The following is a 23827-nucleotide window of genomic DNA, read 5'->3' as shown; positions in this document are numbered from 1 at the left end:
TAGACACCACCTATCATTTTCTAATGTGAATTATTAGTATTGCAAATACAAATTAAACTTGTGACAGCCTACTACAACAATAAAATTAACTTTTTTTTTCAGTCCACTAGATACATTTTGCGACATTAAAAATGACTGAAGTGAAATGAACAGACGAACAGATGTTGACAAAGTTCAATGTTGACAATCAGGACAGGAACATAATGTGCAGCTGAAAAAAAATAAATAAATAATACATCGTAATTTATCTCAATATATGTTACTGCAATACTCAGCATGTTGCAAAATTTTTAAAAATCGCAATAATATTCTATTGTTATTCAGTGTAATCAGGGTTTCCCACACATTAATTGTGTACAATCAAAACCACAGACGGAGAAGCCAGGCACATTGAAAATGAAATCAAACAGTTTTCTTCTCTTGGTCTAAAAGTTTGCATTCACTTGCCTCTGGAGCATCTGCTGCTCTCTTACACTTTTCTTAATAATATGAGGATTCAATAATATTTTCTGTTTCATTTGGAGAGGCATTATTTTGCATTGTACATATTTAACAGCATAAGTAGCAGCTGTTACATTATCAGTTGCTCTCAGTAGAAACATTCATGCAGATTCAGGACAGTTTTCATTTTCTTAATAATCTCATATTTATATATCAGAAGCTCTAATATGAATAGACTTACTGCACTGATGAGTTAATAATATCGCCATTAAAGCATACAGGAAATTGCTTCAGGGAGGTCATTGTGAATACGAGATGAACAGGACACAATTTAACACATCCCACACTAAAACGAGTGACACTTAAACTGCTATTAAATGTGGTAGACATACTGAAAATATCCACATATAATAAGAGTAAATGCAGAGATAAATGTATATTAAAAGGAAACAGGTATACATTTAGATGTGCCAGCAGTTTGTCATTCACAAGTTGAATAACCTCGAGGAATGTTCTTCCCAGATTTTTATCTGGGTTTTCTGTATTTTTTCCTTGAAGGAACTATCTCATTAGGAGAAAATACTCAGCAAGAGATATCTCCAACCACTTTCAAAGCCTTTAGATGAAGGTGAGCTTTGCCGACTGATAAAAAGAGATGGGAGGGAATGACCAATAATTTTAGGATGCAGTCCTCATATTTCCTCCCAAAGCTGACCTTTTTTAGTCACTGTAGTCATATTTCAAAACCTGAAGGTCTGAAGTTGAGCTTCAAACAGACTGTGTTATTGGAAGAGACATGCCACAGTAGGTTTTTAGGAGGAGGCATGGTGTCATTTAATATAGTTTGTTTATGATACTTCCTCACTCCAGCATGTAGTTAGTGGGAAATTCATTACACAGTCAATTGTTTGAATATTTCCATTATTAGAATATATTATAAAACCACAAGGTACTCTGCTGTTGTAGAGTTTAAAGATGTGCTATTAAAGTTTTTTATAAACAATTTGTAAAATATTTTTATAACAATCAACATAAGAGATGAACACATGAAAGCTGGGGATGGAGCTGGGGATCAAACCACTGACCTTCTGATTGCAGAACAACAACGGTCAACAACACGGTCTAGTGATTCAGCGCTGCTGCCATGATCAGTAAAAAGTCTAAGCATGACACCTCTTAGAAATGCACTCCAGTTACCACCAGTTCTCTGAAGAACATGTTTTTACGGCCTTGTTTTGGTGGTGACGTTAAGTCATGCAACTGTGGTGTGGTTCATTAAACCCTAACAAAAGCTTTTTATCTGAAAACTTCATTTAGGCCTCAAAAATCATAGAAGAAAAGAAGAAAAACGTAATCCTTAGAGTACGCTACAGCACAGTTAATTTTTCTCGTATTTGTGCAAGTTCAGAGCTGTCGCAAAATCAGCACAATCCCTCTCTGAATTCACTCGTCAGTGTTGTTTTTGCTGCTGTCAGTAACATAGGCCTATACACGATTACTTGCATGTTTATTTAAGTGGGCTAGAGAGTGATCATTTAGTAGAAAGCTGAGAAACAAAGAATATTGTTACCTAGAAAATTAAATATAACAATACCGTCCTCTTTCAGGAGTACATTCTGTAAATATATTGTAATCCATGTCAGAATAACAGAAATGAGAACATCTCCTCTTGGAAAACAAGATTTAGTAAAATAAATTCTACGACAACGAATATCGTTCCTGTTATTAGCTATTAGCACAGTTTACTCCCAAAGGGCCAGTGACGATAGCGGCTTGGGAAATGACTGTGGTCACCTAGCAACACGGACATTCCTCCTGCTTGGCCTGGTGGTGTCTGTGTCCTGTCTGCATTAGGAGGGCTATATTTAAGTCTGCCCGTGCCTGTGGAACATAAAGCAGACGAATCATCTGCACCCGACATCTCTGAGCACAGTTTACATGATTGAGCGAGCCAGCAATTAATCTGCGTGCACTTCCGAATGCACTGTTTCCATGGACACAAGATGGCTTGAGATGATGGGGTGATGGAGGACAAGTGTGTGTTTGTGTTATGGATATGGATTGAGGTCAGAGAGGGAGGTGAGGTAGAGCGATGAAATGACCTTGGTGCGTTGTCTCGTCAGCAGAGACCCTCGAGCAGCTGGATGGCGGCTGCTGAGCTACTTTACCTTTTCGACTAAATCCATTCCACATCGCTGCATCATTAGCACGCCACATGTGTGTCTCTGTGGAGTCTGGGGAGGCTTTAGATTACAGAGCATCTTGGCATTCAATCGATGACCTACTACAGTCATGCCTCCCCCCTTTTCTCCCTCAGGAAAGCCTTACATTGCTCACAATTTCACATCTCTGTGCCACAAATGCTTCTTCCCATCACGCTCCTCCTATACACCCACAATTATTGGAAGAATCTGCTCTGGAAATAAATTATGACCTCGGCTTGTGTGTTATATTGCACATATAGAGGGTGAGGAACGCTGGTGCCATGGAGAAGATGTTATATAGGCATCTATAGGGATCCATGAGCGGAATCACAAGTGCTCCGGACTCCCTGATGTGATTCATCAAAGCTGTCAGAGGACTCATTTCATGCCAGCAGCTGAGCTGAATGAGTGTTTGTCCTGCATGTCGCCAGATGTATTGATCCTTTATCTGTTATCATATAACACTTCCTGTTTTACTATTGCCTGCCCTCATGAGAATGAATTTTAATGGACCCATTAAAACCTCTTTATAGTGTTTAGACTTTGTCTATTTTGCAAAAACTTGCTTTAGATAAAGTACATGACCATGTGTGCCCTGATAAAAATTTAGAGTGAAAGCTCGACTTTCATTATTATTATTACTATTTTTATTGACCAGGGCCTACTGGCTGTCCCACACTCTAGACTGAGAACAAAAGCTGATTGTGTCTTTGAAGTCGTGACTTCAACACTGCCACATCTTCCATTATGAATACAGTCTGAAGTCTTTCTAAAAGCCTTTAAAGAGCAACTGAATACCCATCTTTGTAAATGGCCTTTGTCCCACCCTAAGATGTCTACTGCTTGTTCTTTGGGGGGTCCTCTATGTTTTAATTTTTCATTTTTTTTTAATCTTCTCTTCTGCTTTTATCTTGTGATTTATGTTTTAATTTGGTAAAGCACCTTTAACAGAAATAAAATTCACAAAAGAAGACCATAAAAACATACAATAAATTCAAAAAGGTGAAAATAAAGAAAACACACTAATTTATTTGCTATTTAAATCATTAATTTAGTTTTTTAAACAAATGTATGTTTTTTTATTGCCTTTCTTTTTATTGATTATATGTTTTTATTGTATTTTTTGCTAATTTTATTTCTGCAAAAGGTACTTTATCAAATTTATTATTATTATTAAGATAATTTTTTAACACATCAGCTGTAGATAGGTTGGGCATTAGTTAGGATAAGAAAAATTAATTACTGAGATTTTTATAAATTATTATTACTTATAAAATTGTATCGCTAACATAGACTGTAAAGGACTGGTGATAATTAGCTTTGGTTTTTGGCAAACATTACTATATACACTGGTTCTTTACAAAAATTATATAACACACATTGGTCTATTAATTGAAATATTATATGCAAACCCTTAAGAGCATTGTAACCCACAAATCCAAATGTAACCATAGTAGTATTTCGTATGTTTGTGTAGAAACTGGACAATTATAAGAACAGTTCAATGTATATATACGCACACAGTTGCCAGTTTTTAAGGTACACTAGGATAACTAATGCAGTTTTAGAGAGGTATTTTCCAATTCCATGATTATTTTGGAACATGTAGTTGGTGGTGCAGTTGAATTGTACTGGATTATACGACGAGCTGTTTCTGTTATTTAGCCTACGCCAGGTGTGCTCAAAGTTTTGATGTCTGAGTGCCAATTTAGGGAAACAGGAAAAATGCAGTTGCAAGTTATGCACTAAAATCACTTACTTTGGCACCAGCATTAATGACGACACTAAACAGTGTTAAAACACACGCAACACCTCTTTCCAACTGCAGTAAAGTTGTCAACAAGCTAAAAATCCAGTTTCATAAAAATTAGCTGTCCTCCAAGCTAGACAAATAACGTTGCTCTCTATGTGCAGCTGGCTGAGCCGAGCACTCAAAAAACCATCCACAAAATGCAAAACGGAAAAGAGGTAGCCTACAAATAAAAGAGTTCAATAATTTAAATAGTGTCTCCAAAATTACTTCACACATCAATGGTCTCCTTTGGATTATACTAAATGACCTAATATGGAAAAATGTGCTTTTGCAAAAGTTTGGGGGAATTTTGAAAGAATATTTAATAGCCTAACTCTTACTCAGTGTAGTGTCACCAAAATCACTTCACACACACATAATTATTTGAACTCCTAAAACTCAGTATCTTGCTTGTAACAAGTCTTGCCTAAGCCAGTTGTGGCCACGTTACACAGGAACGTGTGTGTATGTGATTGCGATGGTAGCACCTCTGCTTCAATTTGAGTCACAAGAAATGATGCACACAGTTTCACAAATAGCAAGTGTCGGATCAAAGTTTAATAAAAATGAATTAATTAAAAGTTATGTAATATTGCCCCTGAAGGTTTGTGTTTACGAGTTAATCAGCTCTGATGCGTTGGATGCGTTTTGAGCTTGTAATTTAATTTGATTCCTGAGAATTTCCACTTAGTAACACTTTCCAGTACATCGTATAGTTGAAACAGGGTGTTGTCTGACTCACACTTTCATTTGCAACGAGCAACAAAGGCTTTGTGAAATGACACACAACCACACCTCAAAGTTTTCCCTGTGCTCCATTTGGTGTTTACCGCCTGTTGCATGACAGATCAGATCAGGAATAATCAGATGAACGGCTGATCATTAAAGTAATAATGTTATGATAGTCACCTCCAAGATATAATTTTTCATCAACTTAAAACTGTCAGTCATAAATCAACTGTCTTGATTCAATCATTATGAGTGCCATAGAAATATCACCGTCATTAGAGTACAAGCACAGGAACATTAGTGCAACAGATCTGGATGTGTGCATGCGTCGGTGTCCTCCGGCAGTGATGGGAAAATACTGAGGCAGCTCGCGTGCAAACTCCCAGACATACCACACAAGGCAGGGAGTGTTAGTTGGCAGGCGCTGCAGGAATGCTATTGTTCAACAGACAAAAATTGTATGAGAAAATCTCGGTTTGATGTGAGATACTTTATTTTTCTCCCTCAGTGTTGCACCGCAGTTTCCTCTTAAATCACCCGTTATTCATGAACCACAGAATATGCAGTTGTGTTTTTGTTTCCTTCCCTTGAAATGTAATTTTTTTTAACAAGTCTATTTAAAGGTCCAGTGTGTAGGATTTAGGGAGATAAGCTGGCAGAAATAGAATATAATATAATAAGTATATTTTATTTAGTGTATAATCAATGAAAGTAAGACTTGTGTTTTTATCACTTTAGAATGAGCTGTTTATTTCTACATAGGGAGCAGATTCTCATTTATAGAGTCCGCCATGTTGCACCGCCATGTTTCTACAGTGGCCTATGGACAAGCCAAACTGTGTTTCTAGTAAGAGAAATTTCCTTTTTTGCATTGGCCACTGTAGTCAGTAGCCTTTCTGTGACGAGCAGCATCAGAAAAAACGATTTTTTTTTTTTTTTACATGGAACTGCATTTTTCAGTGTGTTTTGCCAGTTCAGATCATCAGGTCTGTTTGTTTGGTTTATTCAGTGTTTGCATTAGATAAAGTCACCAGGTCCATTTGTATTGGAGAGAACATGGCTGCAAGCAAAAACGCTCTGTACAATGAACACTGAAGGATTTCTAACCAGGAGAAATGTCAGCTGGTTGCAGTCTTCAATCGTCACTGCTAAATGCCACTAAATCCCCCTGAATCTTTAAGATCCAGACGTCTAATGACTAAAATTCTTAATCTGTCTAAAATATTGTTTAAAACAACTAAGATTTTTTTTTTTTTTTTTAAATGTACCATAAATGTGGCTTAAACTGGACAAAAAACTCAATTCATGACAGCTTCTGGCAACCACAACCCTGTGGCGAGCGCAAAGCGACCAAATGACACAAACTGTGTCGTTGATAAAGTTACGGATTTTTCTGGGTTTAAACAATGTTGCAAATTTCTGAGATAATGTAAGTACATAACTTAACAAAATATATAACATTTGCCTAGTTCTTTTTAGACAATTTAATGCGGAAAGGTTACATATTATGTTTTTATAAAGCTTTTAATTTTCTTATACGTTTCTTTTAAAAAAAACTCCATAATTAAATTTTGGCCCTGTTTACTATCCATTTGAGTTTTTCTTGCCTCTCAAAAATGGAAAAGAAACCACAGTTTATTGCAGCAATTTCAGTTGGCTTCGCAGGCTGAACTCACATCTGTAACACAGCACAGTTAGTTTTGGATTTATTAGAGCAAGAATGCAGAGGTTGTGTCTGGCGGTAAACAGATGTCTGTGGAGTTGACACAGGCTCCAACCCTGCTGCTGTCTTTGTCCTTGTAAGGAGACTCCGGGTGTGTTCGTTTGACTGAGTCACAGCGAAAGGTACAGGAAAACCAGAACCACGGCCATAGCAGAAGAGCCAGATAGATAGAATAGTTTTGCGATGCGGTCGTGTCATCTCTGTTTGGATTAGACATGTTTATCTGTATGCTTGAGAACAGTCGGTTTTCCATTAGACTTTTATGGATTGCTGAGTTGTAGCTGCTCCAGATAATGTGGAAGCAGTTGCTGCTTAGCTTTGTCATTACCTTTGATAGATGACATAAATGATCTGGACATATTGTTGACACAAGGAGGCTTTCCCTCCGTCAGTGGGTCGATTTAATCATCCATTTATCACCGGCGGTATGAAAGAAAAGTCGTCGTGGTTTCCTCAGGAAGTGACGACACAAGTGATGCTTGTGACGAACGGATTTGTGTCTGCAGAGGATGCAGCTGTGAACTCCAACGACCCCAGCCGGAGTCCTGCGGCAGACAGGGGGAGTGTTGTGGACAGAGTAAAGCAGCTCTGCCAGCGTTTTTAGAACAAGGCTTCAATCAGAGTGGGAGCTGGCACGCCCTGCCAAGGAATACTTCTCCCTAATTAGACAGTGTACATTCAGTGGGTCCTGAATGGAAACAAGGCTGTGTTTTGTTGAGAAAGTGAACCTCTAGTGACGCATGTTTGTGATACCAAAGTGACTTCTGGCTGTGTTTCTGTTTGCTCCTTCGCAGCAAAGGCTATAGTTATGTCCCAGAGTGCACCGGTGCTCATCAGATGTCAGCTCTCTCCCCTCTAGTAAACGTATACATGGTCAGGCATGAGCTACTTACACACAAATCCTCCCACACGCTCATCCAGTGTCTCTCTCACACACACAGAAAACCCCCACTGGTTTCATGCTGGTTTCACATGTGGGCCACAGTGGCTCATCCTCACATGGCCGTCTGACGCTGTGCCGTCACTTCATATTTCTGAATGAGTTCCTTATCCATTCTGAAGTTCAGGCTCTGTTTTGGGAAGCATCCGTGACTCAGCACTGCTGTCTCATATCTCAGGGAACAGGATGAGTGTGTTAAGAGCCTGCTGAACTGACTGATGCAGTGTGTTCTGTGAAGTCCATACTGCAAAGCAATTAAAGAGGCTCCTAATTTTGTTTTTACATAGCTGCCATGGTGCAGATGAGTGATATGGCCCGTCAGGAGTGGGACAGAGAGCACTGTTGCTAATAATAGCTTGCAGCCTATGGGGGGGTCTGGCACTTTATTTTTAGCTGCGCTAGCAACGTGTTTGGTTGGTTGTTTGGTCGGTGCAACACTCTGTTCAACCTACATCTCTCAACAACTGTTGGATTGATTGCCATGACATTTGGATCACACATTCATGTTGCCCTCAGGATGAAATGTCATCACATTTGTGATCCCCTGACATTACCATCGGCCTCAGCTGCATTGCTGCTACAGCATGCTAACATGCTAAACTAAGGTGGTGAACATAGTAAATAAAATAGTCCCATAACATCAACATTGTAGTAAGCTTGGGTTGACTAGATATAGAGGTTGACTGATATTGGTTTTTCAGGGCCAATACAGATACCGATTATTAGTAGTTAATGAGATCGATAATCGATATTTGGAAACAATATGCATTTACAATGAAAATGAAAATCTTTCTGTCAATATTTAGAATTTAACAAACTCCAACACAAAACTTTGTTTAAACGCCTTTAGCAAACGTTTCATCAAAAACTTTCCACATCATATACAGAATGTTCCCAGCATTTCTTTTTTTTTTATAAATTCAAGTGAAAATTTAAATAAAAATGAATGAATAAAAATGTATTCCTTAGGTTTTTCAATATAAAAGTTCCTCCCGTGTTGACACCTTTTTGCACTTCTTAATTAATTCACTTTATCAGCTATCATTAAAATAAAACAGCAATACAGATAATTGGCAAAATGCCAAGTATAAGCCCCAATAATCTGTCAACCCCTATTGTAGAAATCCTACCGTCAAAAAGATTCAGACATTCCTTTTTTTATTAAACTGATTCCAAAAAGCTGTTTTGAGGTGACGTAGTGCAGCCCTCTGAGACAAAAATGTGATTTGTGATACTGGGCTTAATAATGAAATTGAATTGAATAGAACTGAATTGAATATATTCACAAACTTACCCTCTAAATTAAGTGCTGATTTCAACTCAACCACAATTTGTAATAACTTCAGAATTTTTGTTATTTTCTCACAAATACCATTATATATCATATACCCCGGTGAAATGTCAAGACGGTATGAAAAGTCTACATTTTAGCATTGTCAATGTGACATACGCTTTTAGCTCAAAGCATCTCAAAATACAGCCTTTCAAAGCTGCTTGCTTGGCTGCAGACTCTTCAGAGATAAAATGCCAAGCAGTGGCAAAAAGCGTGTTCATGTGTTTCAGGTGGGAAAGGATTCCTTGTGACACAGCCAATATGTCACAGGAGTCTCAGGACTGTTACTGATTCGCTGTGGGTATTCTCAAGGCACAATTTACTGCCAAACGTTGTGCAATCCCCAACTTTAAGTTTGGCAATCAAACGGCCATAGCTCGGAGCGGCTGCCTCATCTTTCCTTAGATGCTGCATGGCAGCTCACCACAGGCTGCGCTTTGCTGCCGCTTGGTATGTTTTCAGGGTTAGTCTTTGGTAATCTTATCTACAACATCAACAATATGTACAAAACATTCTCAAAGTCAACACACACTACCCCAGTGCAATTCAAACGATCTGAAACCACTCAACGTCAAAGTGCAATTATTTTGATGTAGTGTTTTTTTCTGCATCTCAACAGTATTGCAAATGTGGGAATGCTAAATGATTTTCGGGGCTTAAATACAAGATTCTGAATGGATGAATGAATCTTGTATTGCTTGCAAATTGACTAAACCAATAATATTAGCTGCATGTTATATTGTAGCTTATCTGCCAAATCGGCGACTATGATGTGATGAATAATTCAGTCCACTTTATCGTCAGAAAAATATTGGAATTACACAACTAATGGTTTGGCACAAGGGATGGGGATGTTGGTACTTGTTCAGCTCTATCTGCGTAGGTTTTATCTGTTAATGGCATGACTAAAGATTTTTTATTTGTTTTGAAGTGTCATCATTGACATCCCGTAACTCACTCCTGATATCTTATGAGTAAGGAGGCAGTTAGCGTGAAGGAATTCAGGCTGCATCAGAGGTACTCCACCCTTTTGGGTGTGTTAAAGCTCACATGTCCCTCTGCAGTCACTCAAAGGTTCAAAAACTATTCATGAGAAATGTTTGCTGTGTTCTCTCTTTATTGTTTTTTATTGAGGCAGTGGGATTGTAAAGATAATCGTACAAAAGAAGAAGTAGACAAAAGATTGGAAGTGGGGGGGGGAGTGGGTGTGAACCCACACTGTCAAGGGCATATTGTAATCAGAGATGTGAGTATTATCCCCACAAAAGTACCATTAACCTGTCTAGTGGCCCCCAGGGGACCGGGCCCAGCAGTAACTGACCCACCTCTGTGCTCTGTGTTGCAGATGGGAGGAGGAGCTGTCCAAGCGAGAGCAGCTGGAGTCCAAGGTGGAAACCATGCAGCAGGTTGGGAAACACAAACAATAAAATATATTCCACTAACACATGCATACACAGCTATCTGGGAGTCTTGCCAGGGGCCATTTTCATGCAAACAATGATAGAAATACGATTTGAGGAAAAACCTGTGTGTACTACACACATACATTTCCAAAACTGCTGCTACAGCATATGCATAAACATTTATATATAGCTCAGTTCTTTGAGTTTTTTTTTCTAAGTGGACTCAGCACAGCTGACTACAAGCAGGAAGGGGATGTGTGTCAGATTAGAAAAACCATATTACAAACCCATCAGGAGGAGTCTGTTGGCCTAGATATAGATATAAACATCAAATATCACCAGCAGTCTGCCATTATGTTTCTGTCCAGAGCAGGCCGAGAAAATAGATGTAGGGGCAAAATCAATTTTAAGTGTCGCACCTTGAGGCTAAATCACAAAACATACTGTTGTGATCACCTCATCTGGTCAGCATCCTTCCCTCTCTCTGCTTTTGCGGAAATCGATCAGTGACAGCATGCGTGTTTGTCTTGGATTCTGGGTCAGCAAAACCCCAGATAGAGAGGTGGAGTGCCATCCCACGGGAGCTTTAACCTTTTAGAGCACACAGGCAGATGCTGCTGTGCATGGAAGAGCTGGAAATCTGTTCAAAGATTGTACATTCAGTGCAAACAGCCTCTTATTCTGAAGGGCTCAGAGCCAAAGGGCTGTTACCATGTGCTGACTTAATAACGACACAAACAGTGGCAATCTTGTACTGACAGAACAAAGTCAATAGGGTTAGTCATCCTTTCAGTCTTTATAAATGCCATTCTTTAAACTGCTGTGGACATGTTTACGAGCTAAATAGGATAGCTATACATTTAATTACTAGGGAGAATAGTTTATTTTGCAAGCTCCTATTAAAGATAGTTTTCTTAAAAGTAACGTGTCTCAGAGGACTTAATAATTAGGTTTATGGGGTTTTAGGTAATGTTTATGAGACCATGTATGAGACCAATTTGTTTTAAGTCTTGTTAAGTCTTGTTTTAAAGTCTTGCGAATGTGGTGTCATTCAGGATAGTCCAGTTGTTTTGGAAGACAGAATTTAAAGTTGAGCCTTATAGCAAAAAACTTTGACATAATGGTAAACACTGTTATTTGCTGTCTTGCTCAGAGTTAGATCAGAAGATTGATTCCAATCTTATGTTTATAAATAAGAAGCTAGAGCCAGCAACTGAGGCACGTCCAATCCCAAAATGGTATGCAGTGTTTTGCTACAGACTAAACATGTGTCTTTGAAATGGTGTGAAACAGGCTTTGAGCTACATTTTCTCTGGTTTGTGGGTGTCAGAGGTGTTACCCAATAAGCAGCAACATGTTTTTAAATGAATGTCCAGTACATCTTTGCTTATTGTACATGCATTTTGTTTATATTTCACACTTGCAATGTTAACACGTGTCCCATGCCAATAAAGTCCCTTTATAAGTTGACCTGAATTAAATCCCACCGTATTAAAATGCAGAATGCCCGTACATAACACAAACAGGTGTTCAACGCACCATAACTTCTGTTTAAAAAAGAACAACAACATTTTGCTACGTTTTGTTGGGGCTGAATGCAGCCCAGGTCAGCTTACCTTGTAGTGTGGGGAAACAGCGAGCCTTGATCTGTCAAATACAACATTCACCTTCCAGCCTGTATAAAAACAAGTTGTGGTATTACAGGGTGTTGCAAAACTCTTTTCACATAAAAGTAGCTAGCACTAGCTCCAGAGTTTGATGAAGGTTGCCAGATACACACTCATTTGCATCTAGCATTAACTCTTTAAAACTTGGAGCAACATCACTTTTCTTGTGCCAGGCTTCAAAGGGTTAATAGAAGCTCTAAAACTTTGCTGATTCAGATTCAGTAGAAAAATCCTAAACAAAATATATAAATGACAACAGAGCTATCACACTTAACTTATACTCTACCTTGAATAACAGTGTTTGTTAACCTCATATTACATTAACTGCTGAGCAAACACTGTCTCAGTTGGTTGCTTTCTAGCCACCTAAAGAGTCCCACGTACAACTAATATTTATCATGTTAAGTGTAACATTACGCCACAGTTACCTTGACATCAGACGGCCCTTTCCAACCTTTAAACATTACGCAGTTAAGGCAGAAAGTGGCAACAGGAATGATCACTTTTGCCACGATTGAAATGAATCTACCTGGAAGTGATTGCTGTTGTGAGCACACCTTCATGTTCTTGCACTTCCACGCGAGTGGCCCAGAAATGACATTTTTCTGTAGTTGCGAAAATATGCTCTGTGGTAAAGAAGCATTTATGATACTTACATGTTTTGTTCAGCAAGCTAATCTTAACAAATGAACGCCACTGTCAGGATTTTTAGAGCCTGAATGCAATCACCAGAAGCAAAAAGCTGAGGTTGGGCTATGAACGACACTGTGGTCGTTGCCTCCGCTATGAGGGAGTAAAACTGTGTTCAGCCTGATGACTTTCTGTAGTCTCATTTAGCCACTTGATAGCAACTGCCTTTTTTAAGACATATAAAAGCTTCAAGGTTGGTGATATTTACAGATGTATTTATGTCAAAGAACAAAACGTGAAAGTCTCCTAAACTAAGCTGTGTCAACCACGGACCCTATTTAACGCTCTCAACCAAAATCCCATTCAAAACAAAAAAAAAAACATTGACTTTGAGACGAGGGAACTAAGAAGAGGGAAACCAATTTGGATTTAGTTAAAATCCAAACTGATTTCCGTGTTTTAGGAATCATTCCTAGGATTCTAGTTTTGTAGTTTTTAGTCAACTAAAAAATAGTGCCTCCTAAAAAGAAATCAATATCAGTTTAAGTATACGACATAGTTAGCATATTTCACTGCTTTACCTTGATGTCAGACAGTCCTTAACGACTTTTCGACGTCCTAGGCTACAGTTACGGCTGAAACTGGCAACAGAAATGAACAAGCTTGCCCATTTCACAAATCTCCGCGATTGATTTGAAATGAGTTTACCCGGAAGCGATAGTTGTTGTCAGCGCGACCTCACGTTTTCGCGTTGGAGAGCGTAAACGTAACCATAGAAACCCACTACGTCTGAACTCCCACGTCGAGCAGCGTCCCCTCTCCACCTGCACGTCACACACCTGCTGGACCGGTGCAGGAGAGACCCTGCGATGGTGACGGAAAAGCCGTTAACTGCGATAACTCTGCGATAACTTTCGTCGCTAAATTTGTCGCTTGACGCTTTTTTAAAGCAATAAAGTCGCTACATTTGTCGGCAGCTCCCCGCAGGTTCCTGCCCGTTGCCCAGCAACCTGACGGCGATGATAAGATTCCAGAGAGTCCCAGCTCCTGACTCACAAACAATTTGGCACACCTGTTAAAACCACAACATGGCGACTTTCCACTCCGTTATTTGCACGGATTAAACAAACAAGATGTAACATGTTTAGTGAGCTTTAGAGGTGCTGCCAGGTGGATTTTGTTACCGTCTGACACAGCCAAGCCAGCCGTTTCCTCCTGCTTCAAGTCTTTAAACTAAGCTAAGTTAAGCTAACTGGCTGCAGGCTGTGTTTACCGTCTACTACAGGGATTTAAGGGGTGGCGATCATCACATCTAACTCTGCAAGACAGAGGTTATGTCCCAGAATAATCAGTTATTCAGTTTTAACATCTCGGACCGGATTCCTACATGTTTTTCCTTAGGGACTGTTCGTTATTCATGAGAGAGGAGGGGGTGGCGCAGAGAGGGGGAGGCATGTCAAATATGTTTAAAGTAACCTACTGTGTAGAGCTTTTTATTTGACTTTGGCTTAGGGTTAGGACATATAACTTTTAAAGGTTGTATTTTTTATTCATTTTAAATACCATCTGAACCTCAAAATATGCCATTGGGCTTGAACGGCATGTTTGCTATAATTACACAACTTATAGCAAGAAAGTGTAAAAGCAGAAATTACTGATGGATTTTCAAATTTTTGACAGTCCTTGAAAAAAATCACATGCTTCCATCAGGAAAACATAACCAAACCACATCATACTACGTCTTATTTAAAATTTCATCAAAAAAAACAAAACAAAACTAAACCTTGTAACATGGAAATAGAGGGAGGATCATGTTTCATGCAAGGGGGCTTATGTGATAAACAACGAACAGTCCCTTTTATGGCTACAGTTGTAAAGCTGAATTCCTCAGCCGAGGCTCACATGTGCATCATCTCAGTTATGTAAATATGGAAAGAAAAGTAAACTATGACCTCTTGTACCGATCATAAAATACTAAACAGTAACCGATATGAAAATGTAAAACTGTATAAGTGCTTTATTTGATTATCGTTAGTCTTTAATCTACCCGAGTGCATGTTATAAATGTTTGTTATAAAGATTTATTGAACTTTTTTTACATGTTTATTGTGGCTAAGTCTATTCCCCTAAACCTGACAGCATCTGTTTTCCTGTCATATGTCTCATTTTAATTCCTTCACCGTGACGTTCTCTCAGAGCGCGCAGGAGTCCGCCGAGGTCCAGGATGAGCTGAGCGAGAAAGTGGACAGACTAAAAGCCGAACTCGTGGTCTTCAAGAGTCTGATGAGTGATGTAAGTATTTGTGCATAGTGATGTCACCTCCCTGAGTCTGACAAAGCCATTGCACCATAGAAAAAGTGCTGCGTTAACTCCCATTCATTGCAAAGCAATCATGTTAAGCATTTCAGCAGGTGCGTCTGAAGAATGTACAATTGTTTTCCTGCACATTCTGATAAAGGCTGTCATTCATACAGCTCTAGATAATAAAAGTAAGCAAGCAGCCTCCCTTCCTTCCTTCCCTATTGGTGAGAATATATAAAGCCAGAAAGCTTCCAAGACAAACATTCATTGAAAACAGCTCAAATAGCGGCTGTAGATCAAGAGCACTTCCTGTTCTGTGCAGCAATGTATTGTTCTCTGGCAGCTCTGCTCAAGTGTGATATACAGTTATAATATACTGCAGTGGGCCCAGTCACAGCTAGTGCTTGCTCAGGGATAAATATAGTCAGATGTTGTTTTTTGGGAAGGCTCTGTTGTTTATCGTGCTTGTATTCACTTTTGGCATCTGTGCATTGTAGACTTGTCAAATATTTTTCTGTGCTTTACTTCATCCCTGATGTGTGAATCCAGAGAAAGGTAAGTGATGTAGAAATAGTGGATTTCTTAGGTTAGACTTAGTGGTTAGACACCCTTATTTTGTGTTCTAGATGAGGCGACCCTCTAGTGATTGCTTATAAAAGACCATACGATTCGTCAAAATTTCACTGTAGCAAGTAGAACCGTCTATATGTGACACAAGCGCGTAGCAAATAAAATGGGAGAACTGGGGGTGCAATTTGCAATTTGAATCCAATTTCTGCACACATTTAGGGACTATGGCAACCAGAACAAAATCCAGCAAATAATTAAGTTGGTCTTCATGCTAAATTCTGCCAGAATCGTACTTATATATATACAAAATTCGACATAAATAGGATTTTGAAAAGAGGACGGTACATACTATATCCCGGTCCCCAGCAGAAATTACACCTCAGATGTCACGTGTATGCATTATCTACATCTGCCCCACAAAGCTTTGTGAACAGAATATCATTGCATAATTATTGAATTGACAAAAAGATGAAGCAAATTAATTGTTTTAATTCTCTATACAGACTGACATTGTGTTATTAGTTTTTAATTTAATTTTAAAAATATAATAATAGTGTCCTGGCCAAGATATTCATCAGTAACTGTGAATTACAGATGACACTAAATAAGTCACAAGATCAGAAGTTAAAAAAGGCACTATGAAGTTGTAAATAACACTTCAAATTTTAGGCATAAAAAAGCCTCGTAAACTGTAACATAAAATGGCATTTAATAGACCCGTCAAAAGCCATCAGGAACTAGAGGAGAACTTGCAAGAGCACAGACCTCCTCTAAGGGCAATAGTCCAGTCTCCTAATGATCAGTAAATTTGCAAGCATACAAACACCGTATACTTTATTTCTTGATGTATTTCCAAAACTATTATGTCAAAATGTGGTTGTGCCGAGCTGAAACCTCGTCGTCATCAGCTGGGTATTTATTATGTGCTTCTAAATTACGGTCAATATTATTCCTTGTTCTCAAACATTTCAATCCAGACATTTTTTCTAAATATCTCTTGTGGAGTTTATTGCAGACAATTAACATTTGGATGTGAGTAAGAGTGTAATTAGTATGATATGTGTGTATTTACATTCCCATAGCCACACCTTAGTTTGAGACGAAGTGTTGATGCAATTATACCAGTTCTTCCATAAACCTCAAGTACTGCTTTGTGCTACATGTGCAGGCTACCAGGGGATAACTCTTACTTCTGAATATGGGTTATAGAGCCATCTTATTTATACAATTGGCTGTTTTGCCACAACTGAACTTTACTACCATCTACTGGATTTTAAAATGTTTGGCATTTATTCAGCCGAGGCCAAATGCCATATCTCGCAATGTTTGCATATGTTAAAAATAATTTGTGTATCTGCCCTGTGATACAGATCTCCACCAAAATTTAATGGGCTCTTCCTTGGCCTATGCTACATCATTTTACCAAGTTTCATGAAAATCAGACCTGCAGTTTTTCCATAATCCTGCTGACAAAAAACCCGAACTGAAAAAATAAATTCCTTTGCAGAGATAAATACAGTATTAATGTGGTGATAAACTGCAAATATTGACATTCAAAATGTTTTTTCTGCTCAAGCAAACTCTGCTCCACTGCATATCAAGTCAAATACTTCCTAAACTAAAAGTCAGCCACCAGGGGGGGTTGAGCTGTTTGGCCTTACTTTTGGAAGCAGTCTTGCAGCTGCTCATGTGCCCTGCATTCAGAACAGAAGTGTAATATTTAGTAGAGAGCAGATAGGCAAAATGAAAATCAAATGTCTGCAATAGAAGGCAAAGAGCAAGTTCCTTGAAAGTCATCCGGTGTTAAAAGTATTTCGGATTTGGGACGAGTAAAAGTTAAGCGAGAATAAATCAGCAAAGACTCGTGCCTGCACTGCAAAACCACATAACTTACTTGTTCAGCCTCCTGAAAAAAAACAACACAAACTGCAGGACGAAGAATTCATGAAGACCAAGAGGAATGATGTCACTAACGTCACCTCACAGATTCCCGTCCTTGTCCAGCGTCAACACAGACATTCATGACAGCAATGCTGTTCAGCACATTACCATATCCAGGAATATGACACAATGCCAAAGTGAAAGCAGTGCTCTGAAAAAATCTTTTTTCCCTAAAATCAGTGAAAAATCATGATGTATAATCACATTCTCACTGTTGATCAAAATAATCGTGATTGGCCATAGTCGTCCAGCCTTAACATATGTGATCAGTTAATCGATGTAAAATTTACAGGGTTCCCACACATTGTCATGGACAAAATTTCAAAACTTTTCCATGGCTTCTCAAGGACTCATTATCAATGAATAAAAAACTTGTCTGATGTTTATTAAAACGGACAGATCCTAATTCTGTTCAAACGTAATTGCAGCAAGCTGGCACATGTGACAAAAGACAAAATTTGGGGGGAAAATGAAGAAATATACCTGATGGTAAATAAAAAATTGTCACACATCGATGTATGTTAGAGCTATGTTACGTCGACAGGTGGAGACAATAAATTTGCTTTTAAATAACATTATTGTGGAAGACGATTCATGAAAGATTACAGAAAAAGATTCAACACAACAAAATTCCATGACTTTCCCAAAGCTTCCAATGATTTTTTTCTAATTCCACGACTTTTCCAGGCCTGAAAAATGTGATAGTGATACTCCATGACTTTTCCAGGTTTTTCCAGGACTGTGGGAACCCTGGTTGTAAGTGCAAAAGACAAACTGGTATATAGTTAAAAGGTGAAATAGTATGTTCATTTGATGGCAGTCAATTTTTCGCCTGCCTGTCTATGTACTCAGTGTGCTCACAGTGTGAGGAGGTGTTTAGACTTGTGCACGTCATCTAAAACAACCATTCTCACCCCTGCAGCAAATGTCTGACCTGGACACTAAGATCCAGGAGAAAGCCCGGCGGGTGGACATGGACATCTGCAGGCGTATTGACATCACGGCCAAACTGTGCGATGTGGCTCAGCAACGCAACTCTGAGGACATGTCAAAGATGTTCAATGTCAGCCCGGCCAGATCGCTACCAGAAAGGGTGGGTACCTATCTGCTGTTTCACTGTTTGACAGTAATCGCAGTGGTGAAAATATGAATTCTTCTGTGAAGGAAACAGTCAGCACTGTATTAATGAAACAAGAGCTGCTGCTGCGGGCTGAATGAGTGTAGTTTCTGTTTCACTGGCAGATCATGTACCCAGTGACCCCTCTGAAGGTGCAGGAATGCTTGCCTGCATGTTCGCAAACATGCCCACAGACATATAAACATACAGAGTATTGACAGTAGTTCTCTTACATATGCATGCACACACATACACACACAAATGTGAAATGCTGACTCTCACTCCGCACAAGGTTATCACATTGCGCCGACAGTGCTGGCTAAAGCCCGAGTATATATCCAGAGTGAATCAAGCTGGTGGCTCCTCAAATATCGTAGAATATGTCCCTAACTGAAATGGGACTTCTTATATTTACAGTATTTATAAAATAGTTAAAAAGTTTCTCATCTGTAGAAAGTACAACTCCTTGCACACCATTCAGAAAAACACCTTATTGGGTGCTGATGATCAGACAGTAGCATTTTTTTATTGCCACAGCACATATTTATTTGATAAATCATGTGCAAAAAAATAACGTTTTGCCACATCAGGTTTGCCTTGGATTATCGAGCAACATGTGTGTTAAATTTCTTTGTGTGTGTTTGTTTTTTAGGGTGCTGTGGCGTGCTGCAGGAGAAAAGAGCGTAAAGCCGTGTCTGATGAGGAGAGCTCAGAGATGGATGCAGAACCCAGCCTTTCAGAGGAGGAGGTCCCCGGGTCGCTAAACATCACGGACGAAATGAAACGCATGCTCAACCAGCTGTAAGCAACACACACACGCAACACCAATGCACAAACAGGCGAGAGTCGAGTCCTCGCTGATTTGAATGAATCCAAATATTATCTGCAGTTACCAGTGCAGATGTTGTTTCGACAGATCTGCACTGTGCACTCTATCATCTCCCCCTAGTGTTTATATGGAGAAACATACAGTATGCTGATTCAGCAAAACTCAGATATAAATACTGAGGGGCATTCATTTGCTTTGTTAACCCTTTCAAACCTGAGAAAATTGTTTTGATTTCTTGCAAAGACGTGGGGACAAGGCAATGGGTAACTTAAGAAAACATGGCCAAAAATGAGCAGGAAATTTCTTTTTCTTTAGTTTAGTTTTTTTTTTTTTTTTTTAGAAAATTACCTAGAAATTAGCACAAAATGAAAGGCAAAAAACACATTTCTGGACATTTTATCTTTTTTTATTTCACCCTTTAAAAATCAGGTATTTTTTCTTGTCACCTTTTACAAGCTTCTTTCAATTTGTGGGACATTTCTGGCTTCACTGTTTTTCTCCCATTTTTTTTTAAAAAAGCTCAGGTTTCAAAGGGTTAAACAGCTTGTAAAAGGCATTTGAATACAGCACAAGAAAATTAATGTTGAACCAGGTTTAATTATAATAATTTAATTTAATAATAGGTTTTATTTTTATGGATGCCCTCAAATGGCTTTACTCTCTCAAACATTGTCAGTTTTCCTCATCAATAACCTCTAAAATATTTTCAAGATAAAGTGAACTGCCTGCTCCTGTTTCCATAAACTCTTCCTTCCATCTGTTTGTCTTCCTTATAAGCGCATCTTCCTCTTTGCTTGTGACCTTTGCTGAACCTGGTGGCTGTTATACTTGTTCTTCCTCTTCTTTCTCTCTTGTTCTTTCCGTTCTCTGTCCTTGTCCTACGTAGACATTGTTCAGATAACTCCTTTGTTGCCAGGCGCGAGACATTTGAAATTGACGACGACTGTGACAGTCTGACCTGGGAGGAAAACGAGGAGACTCTACTGCTGTGGGAGGACTTCACAAACTACAACGTGCCGTGCACCATCACTGCAACACCGGGCGCAGCTGCCTGCATCTCTGAAGGCAACGGTGAAGTCGCTGATCCAGTGAGTCCTGCCTGCATTTATGGTCCTTTTGCACAGTAAATAGTTTTTAAACTCATGCACAGCAGCGTGTATTTCATTGCCATGGGTGCTGTGTCAGACATTTGCTCATGCATGATGAATGAGACCACTGTCTGTGCTCTCTAAGGACTCCCAGGATGGAAGTCTTGGCAGCCTCATCGATGAAACAGAGTCACTATTTAAGACCAGAGAGCAGGAGTACCAGGAGACCATCGGCCAGATCGAGGTAGACAATCTGTGTGTGTGTGTGTGTGTGTGTGTGTGTGTGTGTGTGTGTGTGTGTTTGTGTGTGGGAAAAAAAGAAAACTTGCAAGCACAAAGCAAGATTAAAGCATATAAAAAACAAATCAGTGGTGCCAACCCTCTCTTTAAGACGTCACCCCCTCTCCCCATCAGATGACCTCAAGTAACCCTTCATCAACACCACCTGTCAGAGTCTAAATGTGTTAATAAACCTGTTATTATTAAACACTATTCACAATGCTCTTTTATACAGTTTTAACATGATTTTACAATATTGTCACAGTATTTTTATGTAATTAAGCTGTCAGTGTTTAGGTTGGTTTGATCATGTTTGCATTTTCTACTGCTAGTGGCAGAAGTAACTATTCTAACTGCAAATGTATTATGTTTAGTTAACTCTTTCATCATGTATGCATTATATTTAGTTATCAGACTAACTGTATATTCATTATTTTTAGTTAGTTAACTACGTGAACTGTAATATATATACATTATTTTTAGTTTGCTGTTTAACTCATTATTTTTAGTTTTCTAACTATTTAAACTGTATATTCATTATTTTAAAACCCTTTTTTAAGCATAACACATTGATACTTTTAGCCAACTGTGTAGACTTTTCTGCTGAGTTGCTAACTTCTTTTTTTTTTTTTTTTTTTTTACACATTTTCAATTGAAACAAATTGTGTGCAATTTACAGCTGACTTAATATATGAATATTTTTCCTGCCTATATTTGTTTTCTTTTTAATTTTTTTTATCAGTCCCACAATGCAATGCACACATGTGATGGAGGAACTACTCACATCTGGACAAAATTAAATTAAATTGCGGGTGGTGGTGAGACAGCTCCGAAAAAATCTTGGATGATTCATCCTTGCAAAGTCTCTCACATCCTCATGTTGTGTCACTTTTTGTCTTAGATGGAATTGGCCACAGCAAAGAGTGACATGAATCGACATCTTCATGAGTACATGGAGATGTGCAGCATGAAGCGAGGTCTGGACGTGCAGATGGAGACGTGTCGGCGGATGATTAAAGGCGGCAGGAACTCTCCTTCTTTCAGCTCCGGGGCCAGCAGCGACTCAGGGAACACAGACGAGATCCAGGACGAGATCTCGGACAAGGACGCAGAGGCTGAAGTCCCTGTTAGTTGATGGCTGCATAGCCGGGCTCTGTCCCATCTCTTCCCAAACGTCCCTTGTCATCACAGGGGTTAAATGTGTATAGAGCTCCACCCTGCTAGAGCGGTGGAAAAACCTAAATCTTGGCCTGTTTGACCTGTTAAAGTTCTGATGGTGGTGCTCACTGATGCAGGTCCAGAACCGGTGCTTTTATACTATTTCTTTTGTTTAGGGAGAGGTGGGGGGTGTCTTTGCTTCACAAAGAGAAAGGGTGCAAATAGAGTCCGAGCTGTGCTCTCTTCCTCACTGCTGCCTCGCTGGATCCTTCTCCAGAGCTTCACATCATTTTAGGGGAGAGAAAAATACATTTGAAATGTTTTGAACTGGCCTAGAAGTGTTTTGTACAAATTCCCACCCTATTAATGTCCTTTTTTAAAAAGGAATTTAAAATAGTACATATTGTGCTCCTCCACGTAGTATTCACAAAAAATATAATTGCAAATACATTGAATATTTCATTTAGATTGACAAACATCTCTTCGCCCAGTTGGAACACAGTTTTGTTTTTGTTTGCGGTCCATTAAACTGTTTGGGGTTGAAGTGTCTTCTGCCAAGGAGACAAAATAAGGAGTAGAAACAAATGGTGTTGGGAGTTCTGGTGGTTTCTGAGGGAACTCTGCAGAATTGCCAAAGTTGACAGAGGAAAGGAGCACAGTCTTTTGATGCATCAGTGCACTACTGAAGTTCTATGCAATTTAGCTGGCCTTATTTTTGGACTGGCTTTCACTCTTCCTCGTTTCTCGTCAAACCAATACGATTAGCCTTTTAAGCAAAGCAGGTGTTTTCTATGTATCATTTTGAGAGCTTTTTGTGTGTGTGCGTCTGTGTGTGTGTGTGTGTGTGTCTCTGTGTGTGTTTAAGCGTGAAATAATCTTAGTATGGGACATTTGTTTTTTTTAACGACATCAAAAGTAAAAACTGGAACAGTGCCCCCTCAACAAGGGACTATAATCATTAACGTCTGCCAGTCTCGCTACAGGCAGTGATTGTTCTGTTTCTGATGTACTCTATTGAGGAAACATTGTTCTCATCATGTGTAGATCAACATATTATTTTACATGGCTAAAATCCAACAGAAATCAAATTAAAGTTATCAAAGCTAAACAATGCCCTCCAATGTAGGGGTAGTCCACCCCAACATCGAAAATACATTTTTTTCTTTTACCTGTAGTGCTATTTATCAGCCCAGATTGTTTTGGTGTGAGTTGCCAAGTGTTGGACATATCGGCCGTAGAGATGTCTGCCTTCTCTCAAATATATGCAAATAGATGGCACTCAGTTTGTCGTGCTTAAAAGCGCCAAAAAATACCTTTCAAAAACTCAAAAGCAATGTCTCTCTCCAGAAATCATGACCTTGTTACTTAAGATAAGCCACAGACCTTACTGTGGGCAGTTTCATGTAGGTACTATTTTCTCTCTCCTGAACTACACCTGCAAACCTAACACCTGACAGTGTACAGAAGACAGACTCCTCTACGGCCAATATTTTCAACACTCGACATCTCCCACCAATCAATCTAGACTGATAAATAGCTCCAAAGGGAAGAGGAAAAATATGTATTTTTGATTTTGTGGAGAACTGTCCCTTTAAGTAAAACCAAAGGACACATTTTGAAAAGCTTCCCTTTCACATCATTTTCATTGATCCAAATTTTATATTGCTTTTTTTTTTTTTGAG

General features: G+C 39.0%; 1 protein-coding gene across 2 annotated transcripts in view; it reads left to right on the top strand.

The window, feature by feature from the left end:
* iffo2b (intermediate filament family orphan 2b) overlaps window positions 1-23736 on the top strand; it is a 39779-nt gene extending 16043 nt beyond the window's left edge. Inside the window, exons 2-8 of one of the 2 annotated variants that reach the window (XM_042506458.1) lie at window positions 10508-10568; window positions 15059-15154; window positions 18597-18767; window positions 19444-19592; window positions 20537-20708; window positions 20854-20952; window positions 21889-23736. In XM_042506458.1, coding sequence (XP_042362392.1) covers window positions 10508-10568; window positions 15059-15154; window positions 18597-18767; window positions 19444-19592; window positions 20537-20708; window positions 20854-20952; window positions 21889-22122 — 982 coding nt within the window. In that variant the 3' untranslated portion in view covers window positions 22123-23736. Of the gene's footprint in view, window positions 1-10507; window positions 10569-15058; window positions 15155-18596; window positions 18768-19443; window positions 19593-20506; window positions 20709-20853; window positions 20953-21888 lie in introns of both variants that reach the window. The other variant, XM_042506450.1, reaches the window with a different exon arrangement.
* Window positions 23737-23827: the final 91 nt, after the last annotated feature.

Source organism: Plectropomus leopardus, chromosome 2 (genome assembly GCF_008729295.1).
Source record: "Plectropomus leopardus isolate mb chromosome 2, YSFRI_Pleo_2.0, whole genome shotgun sequence".
Classification (NCBI taxonomy): Eukaryota; Metazoa; Chordata; class Actinopteri; order Perciformes; family Serranidae; genus Plectropomus; species Plectropomus leopardus.
The sequence above is the reverse complement of the archived record's forward strand: the minus strand, read 5'-3'. Positions and strand labels throughout refer to the sequence as shown.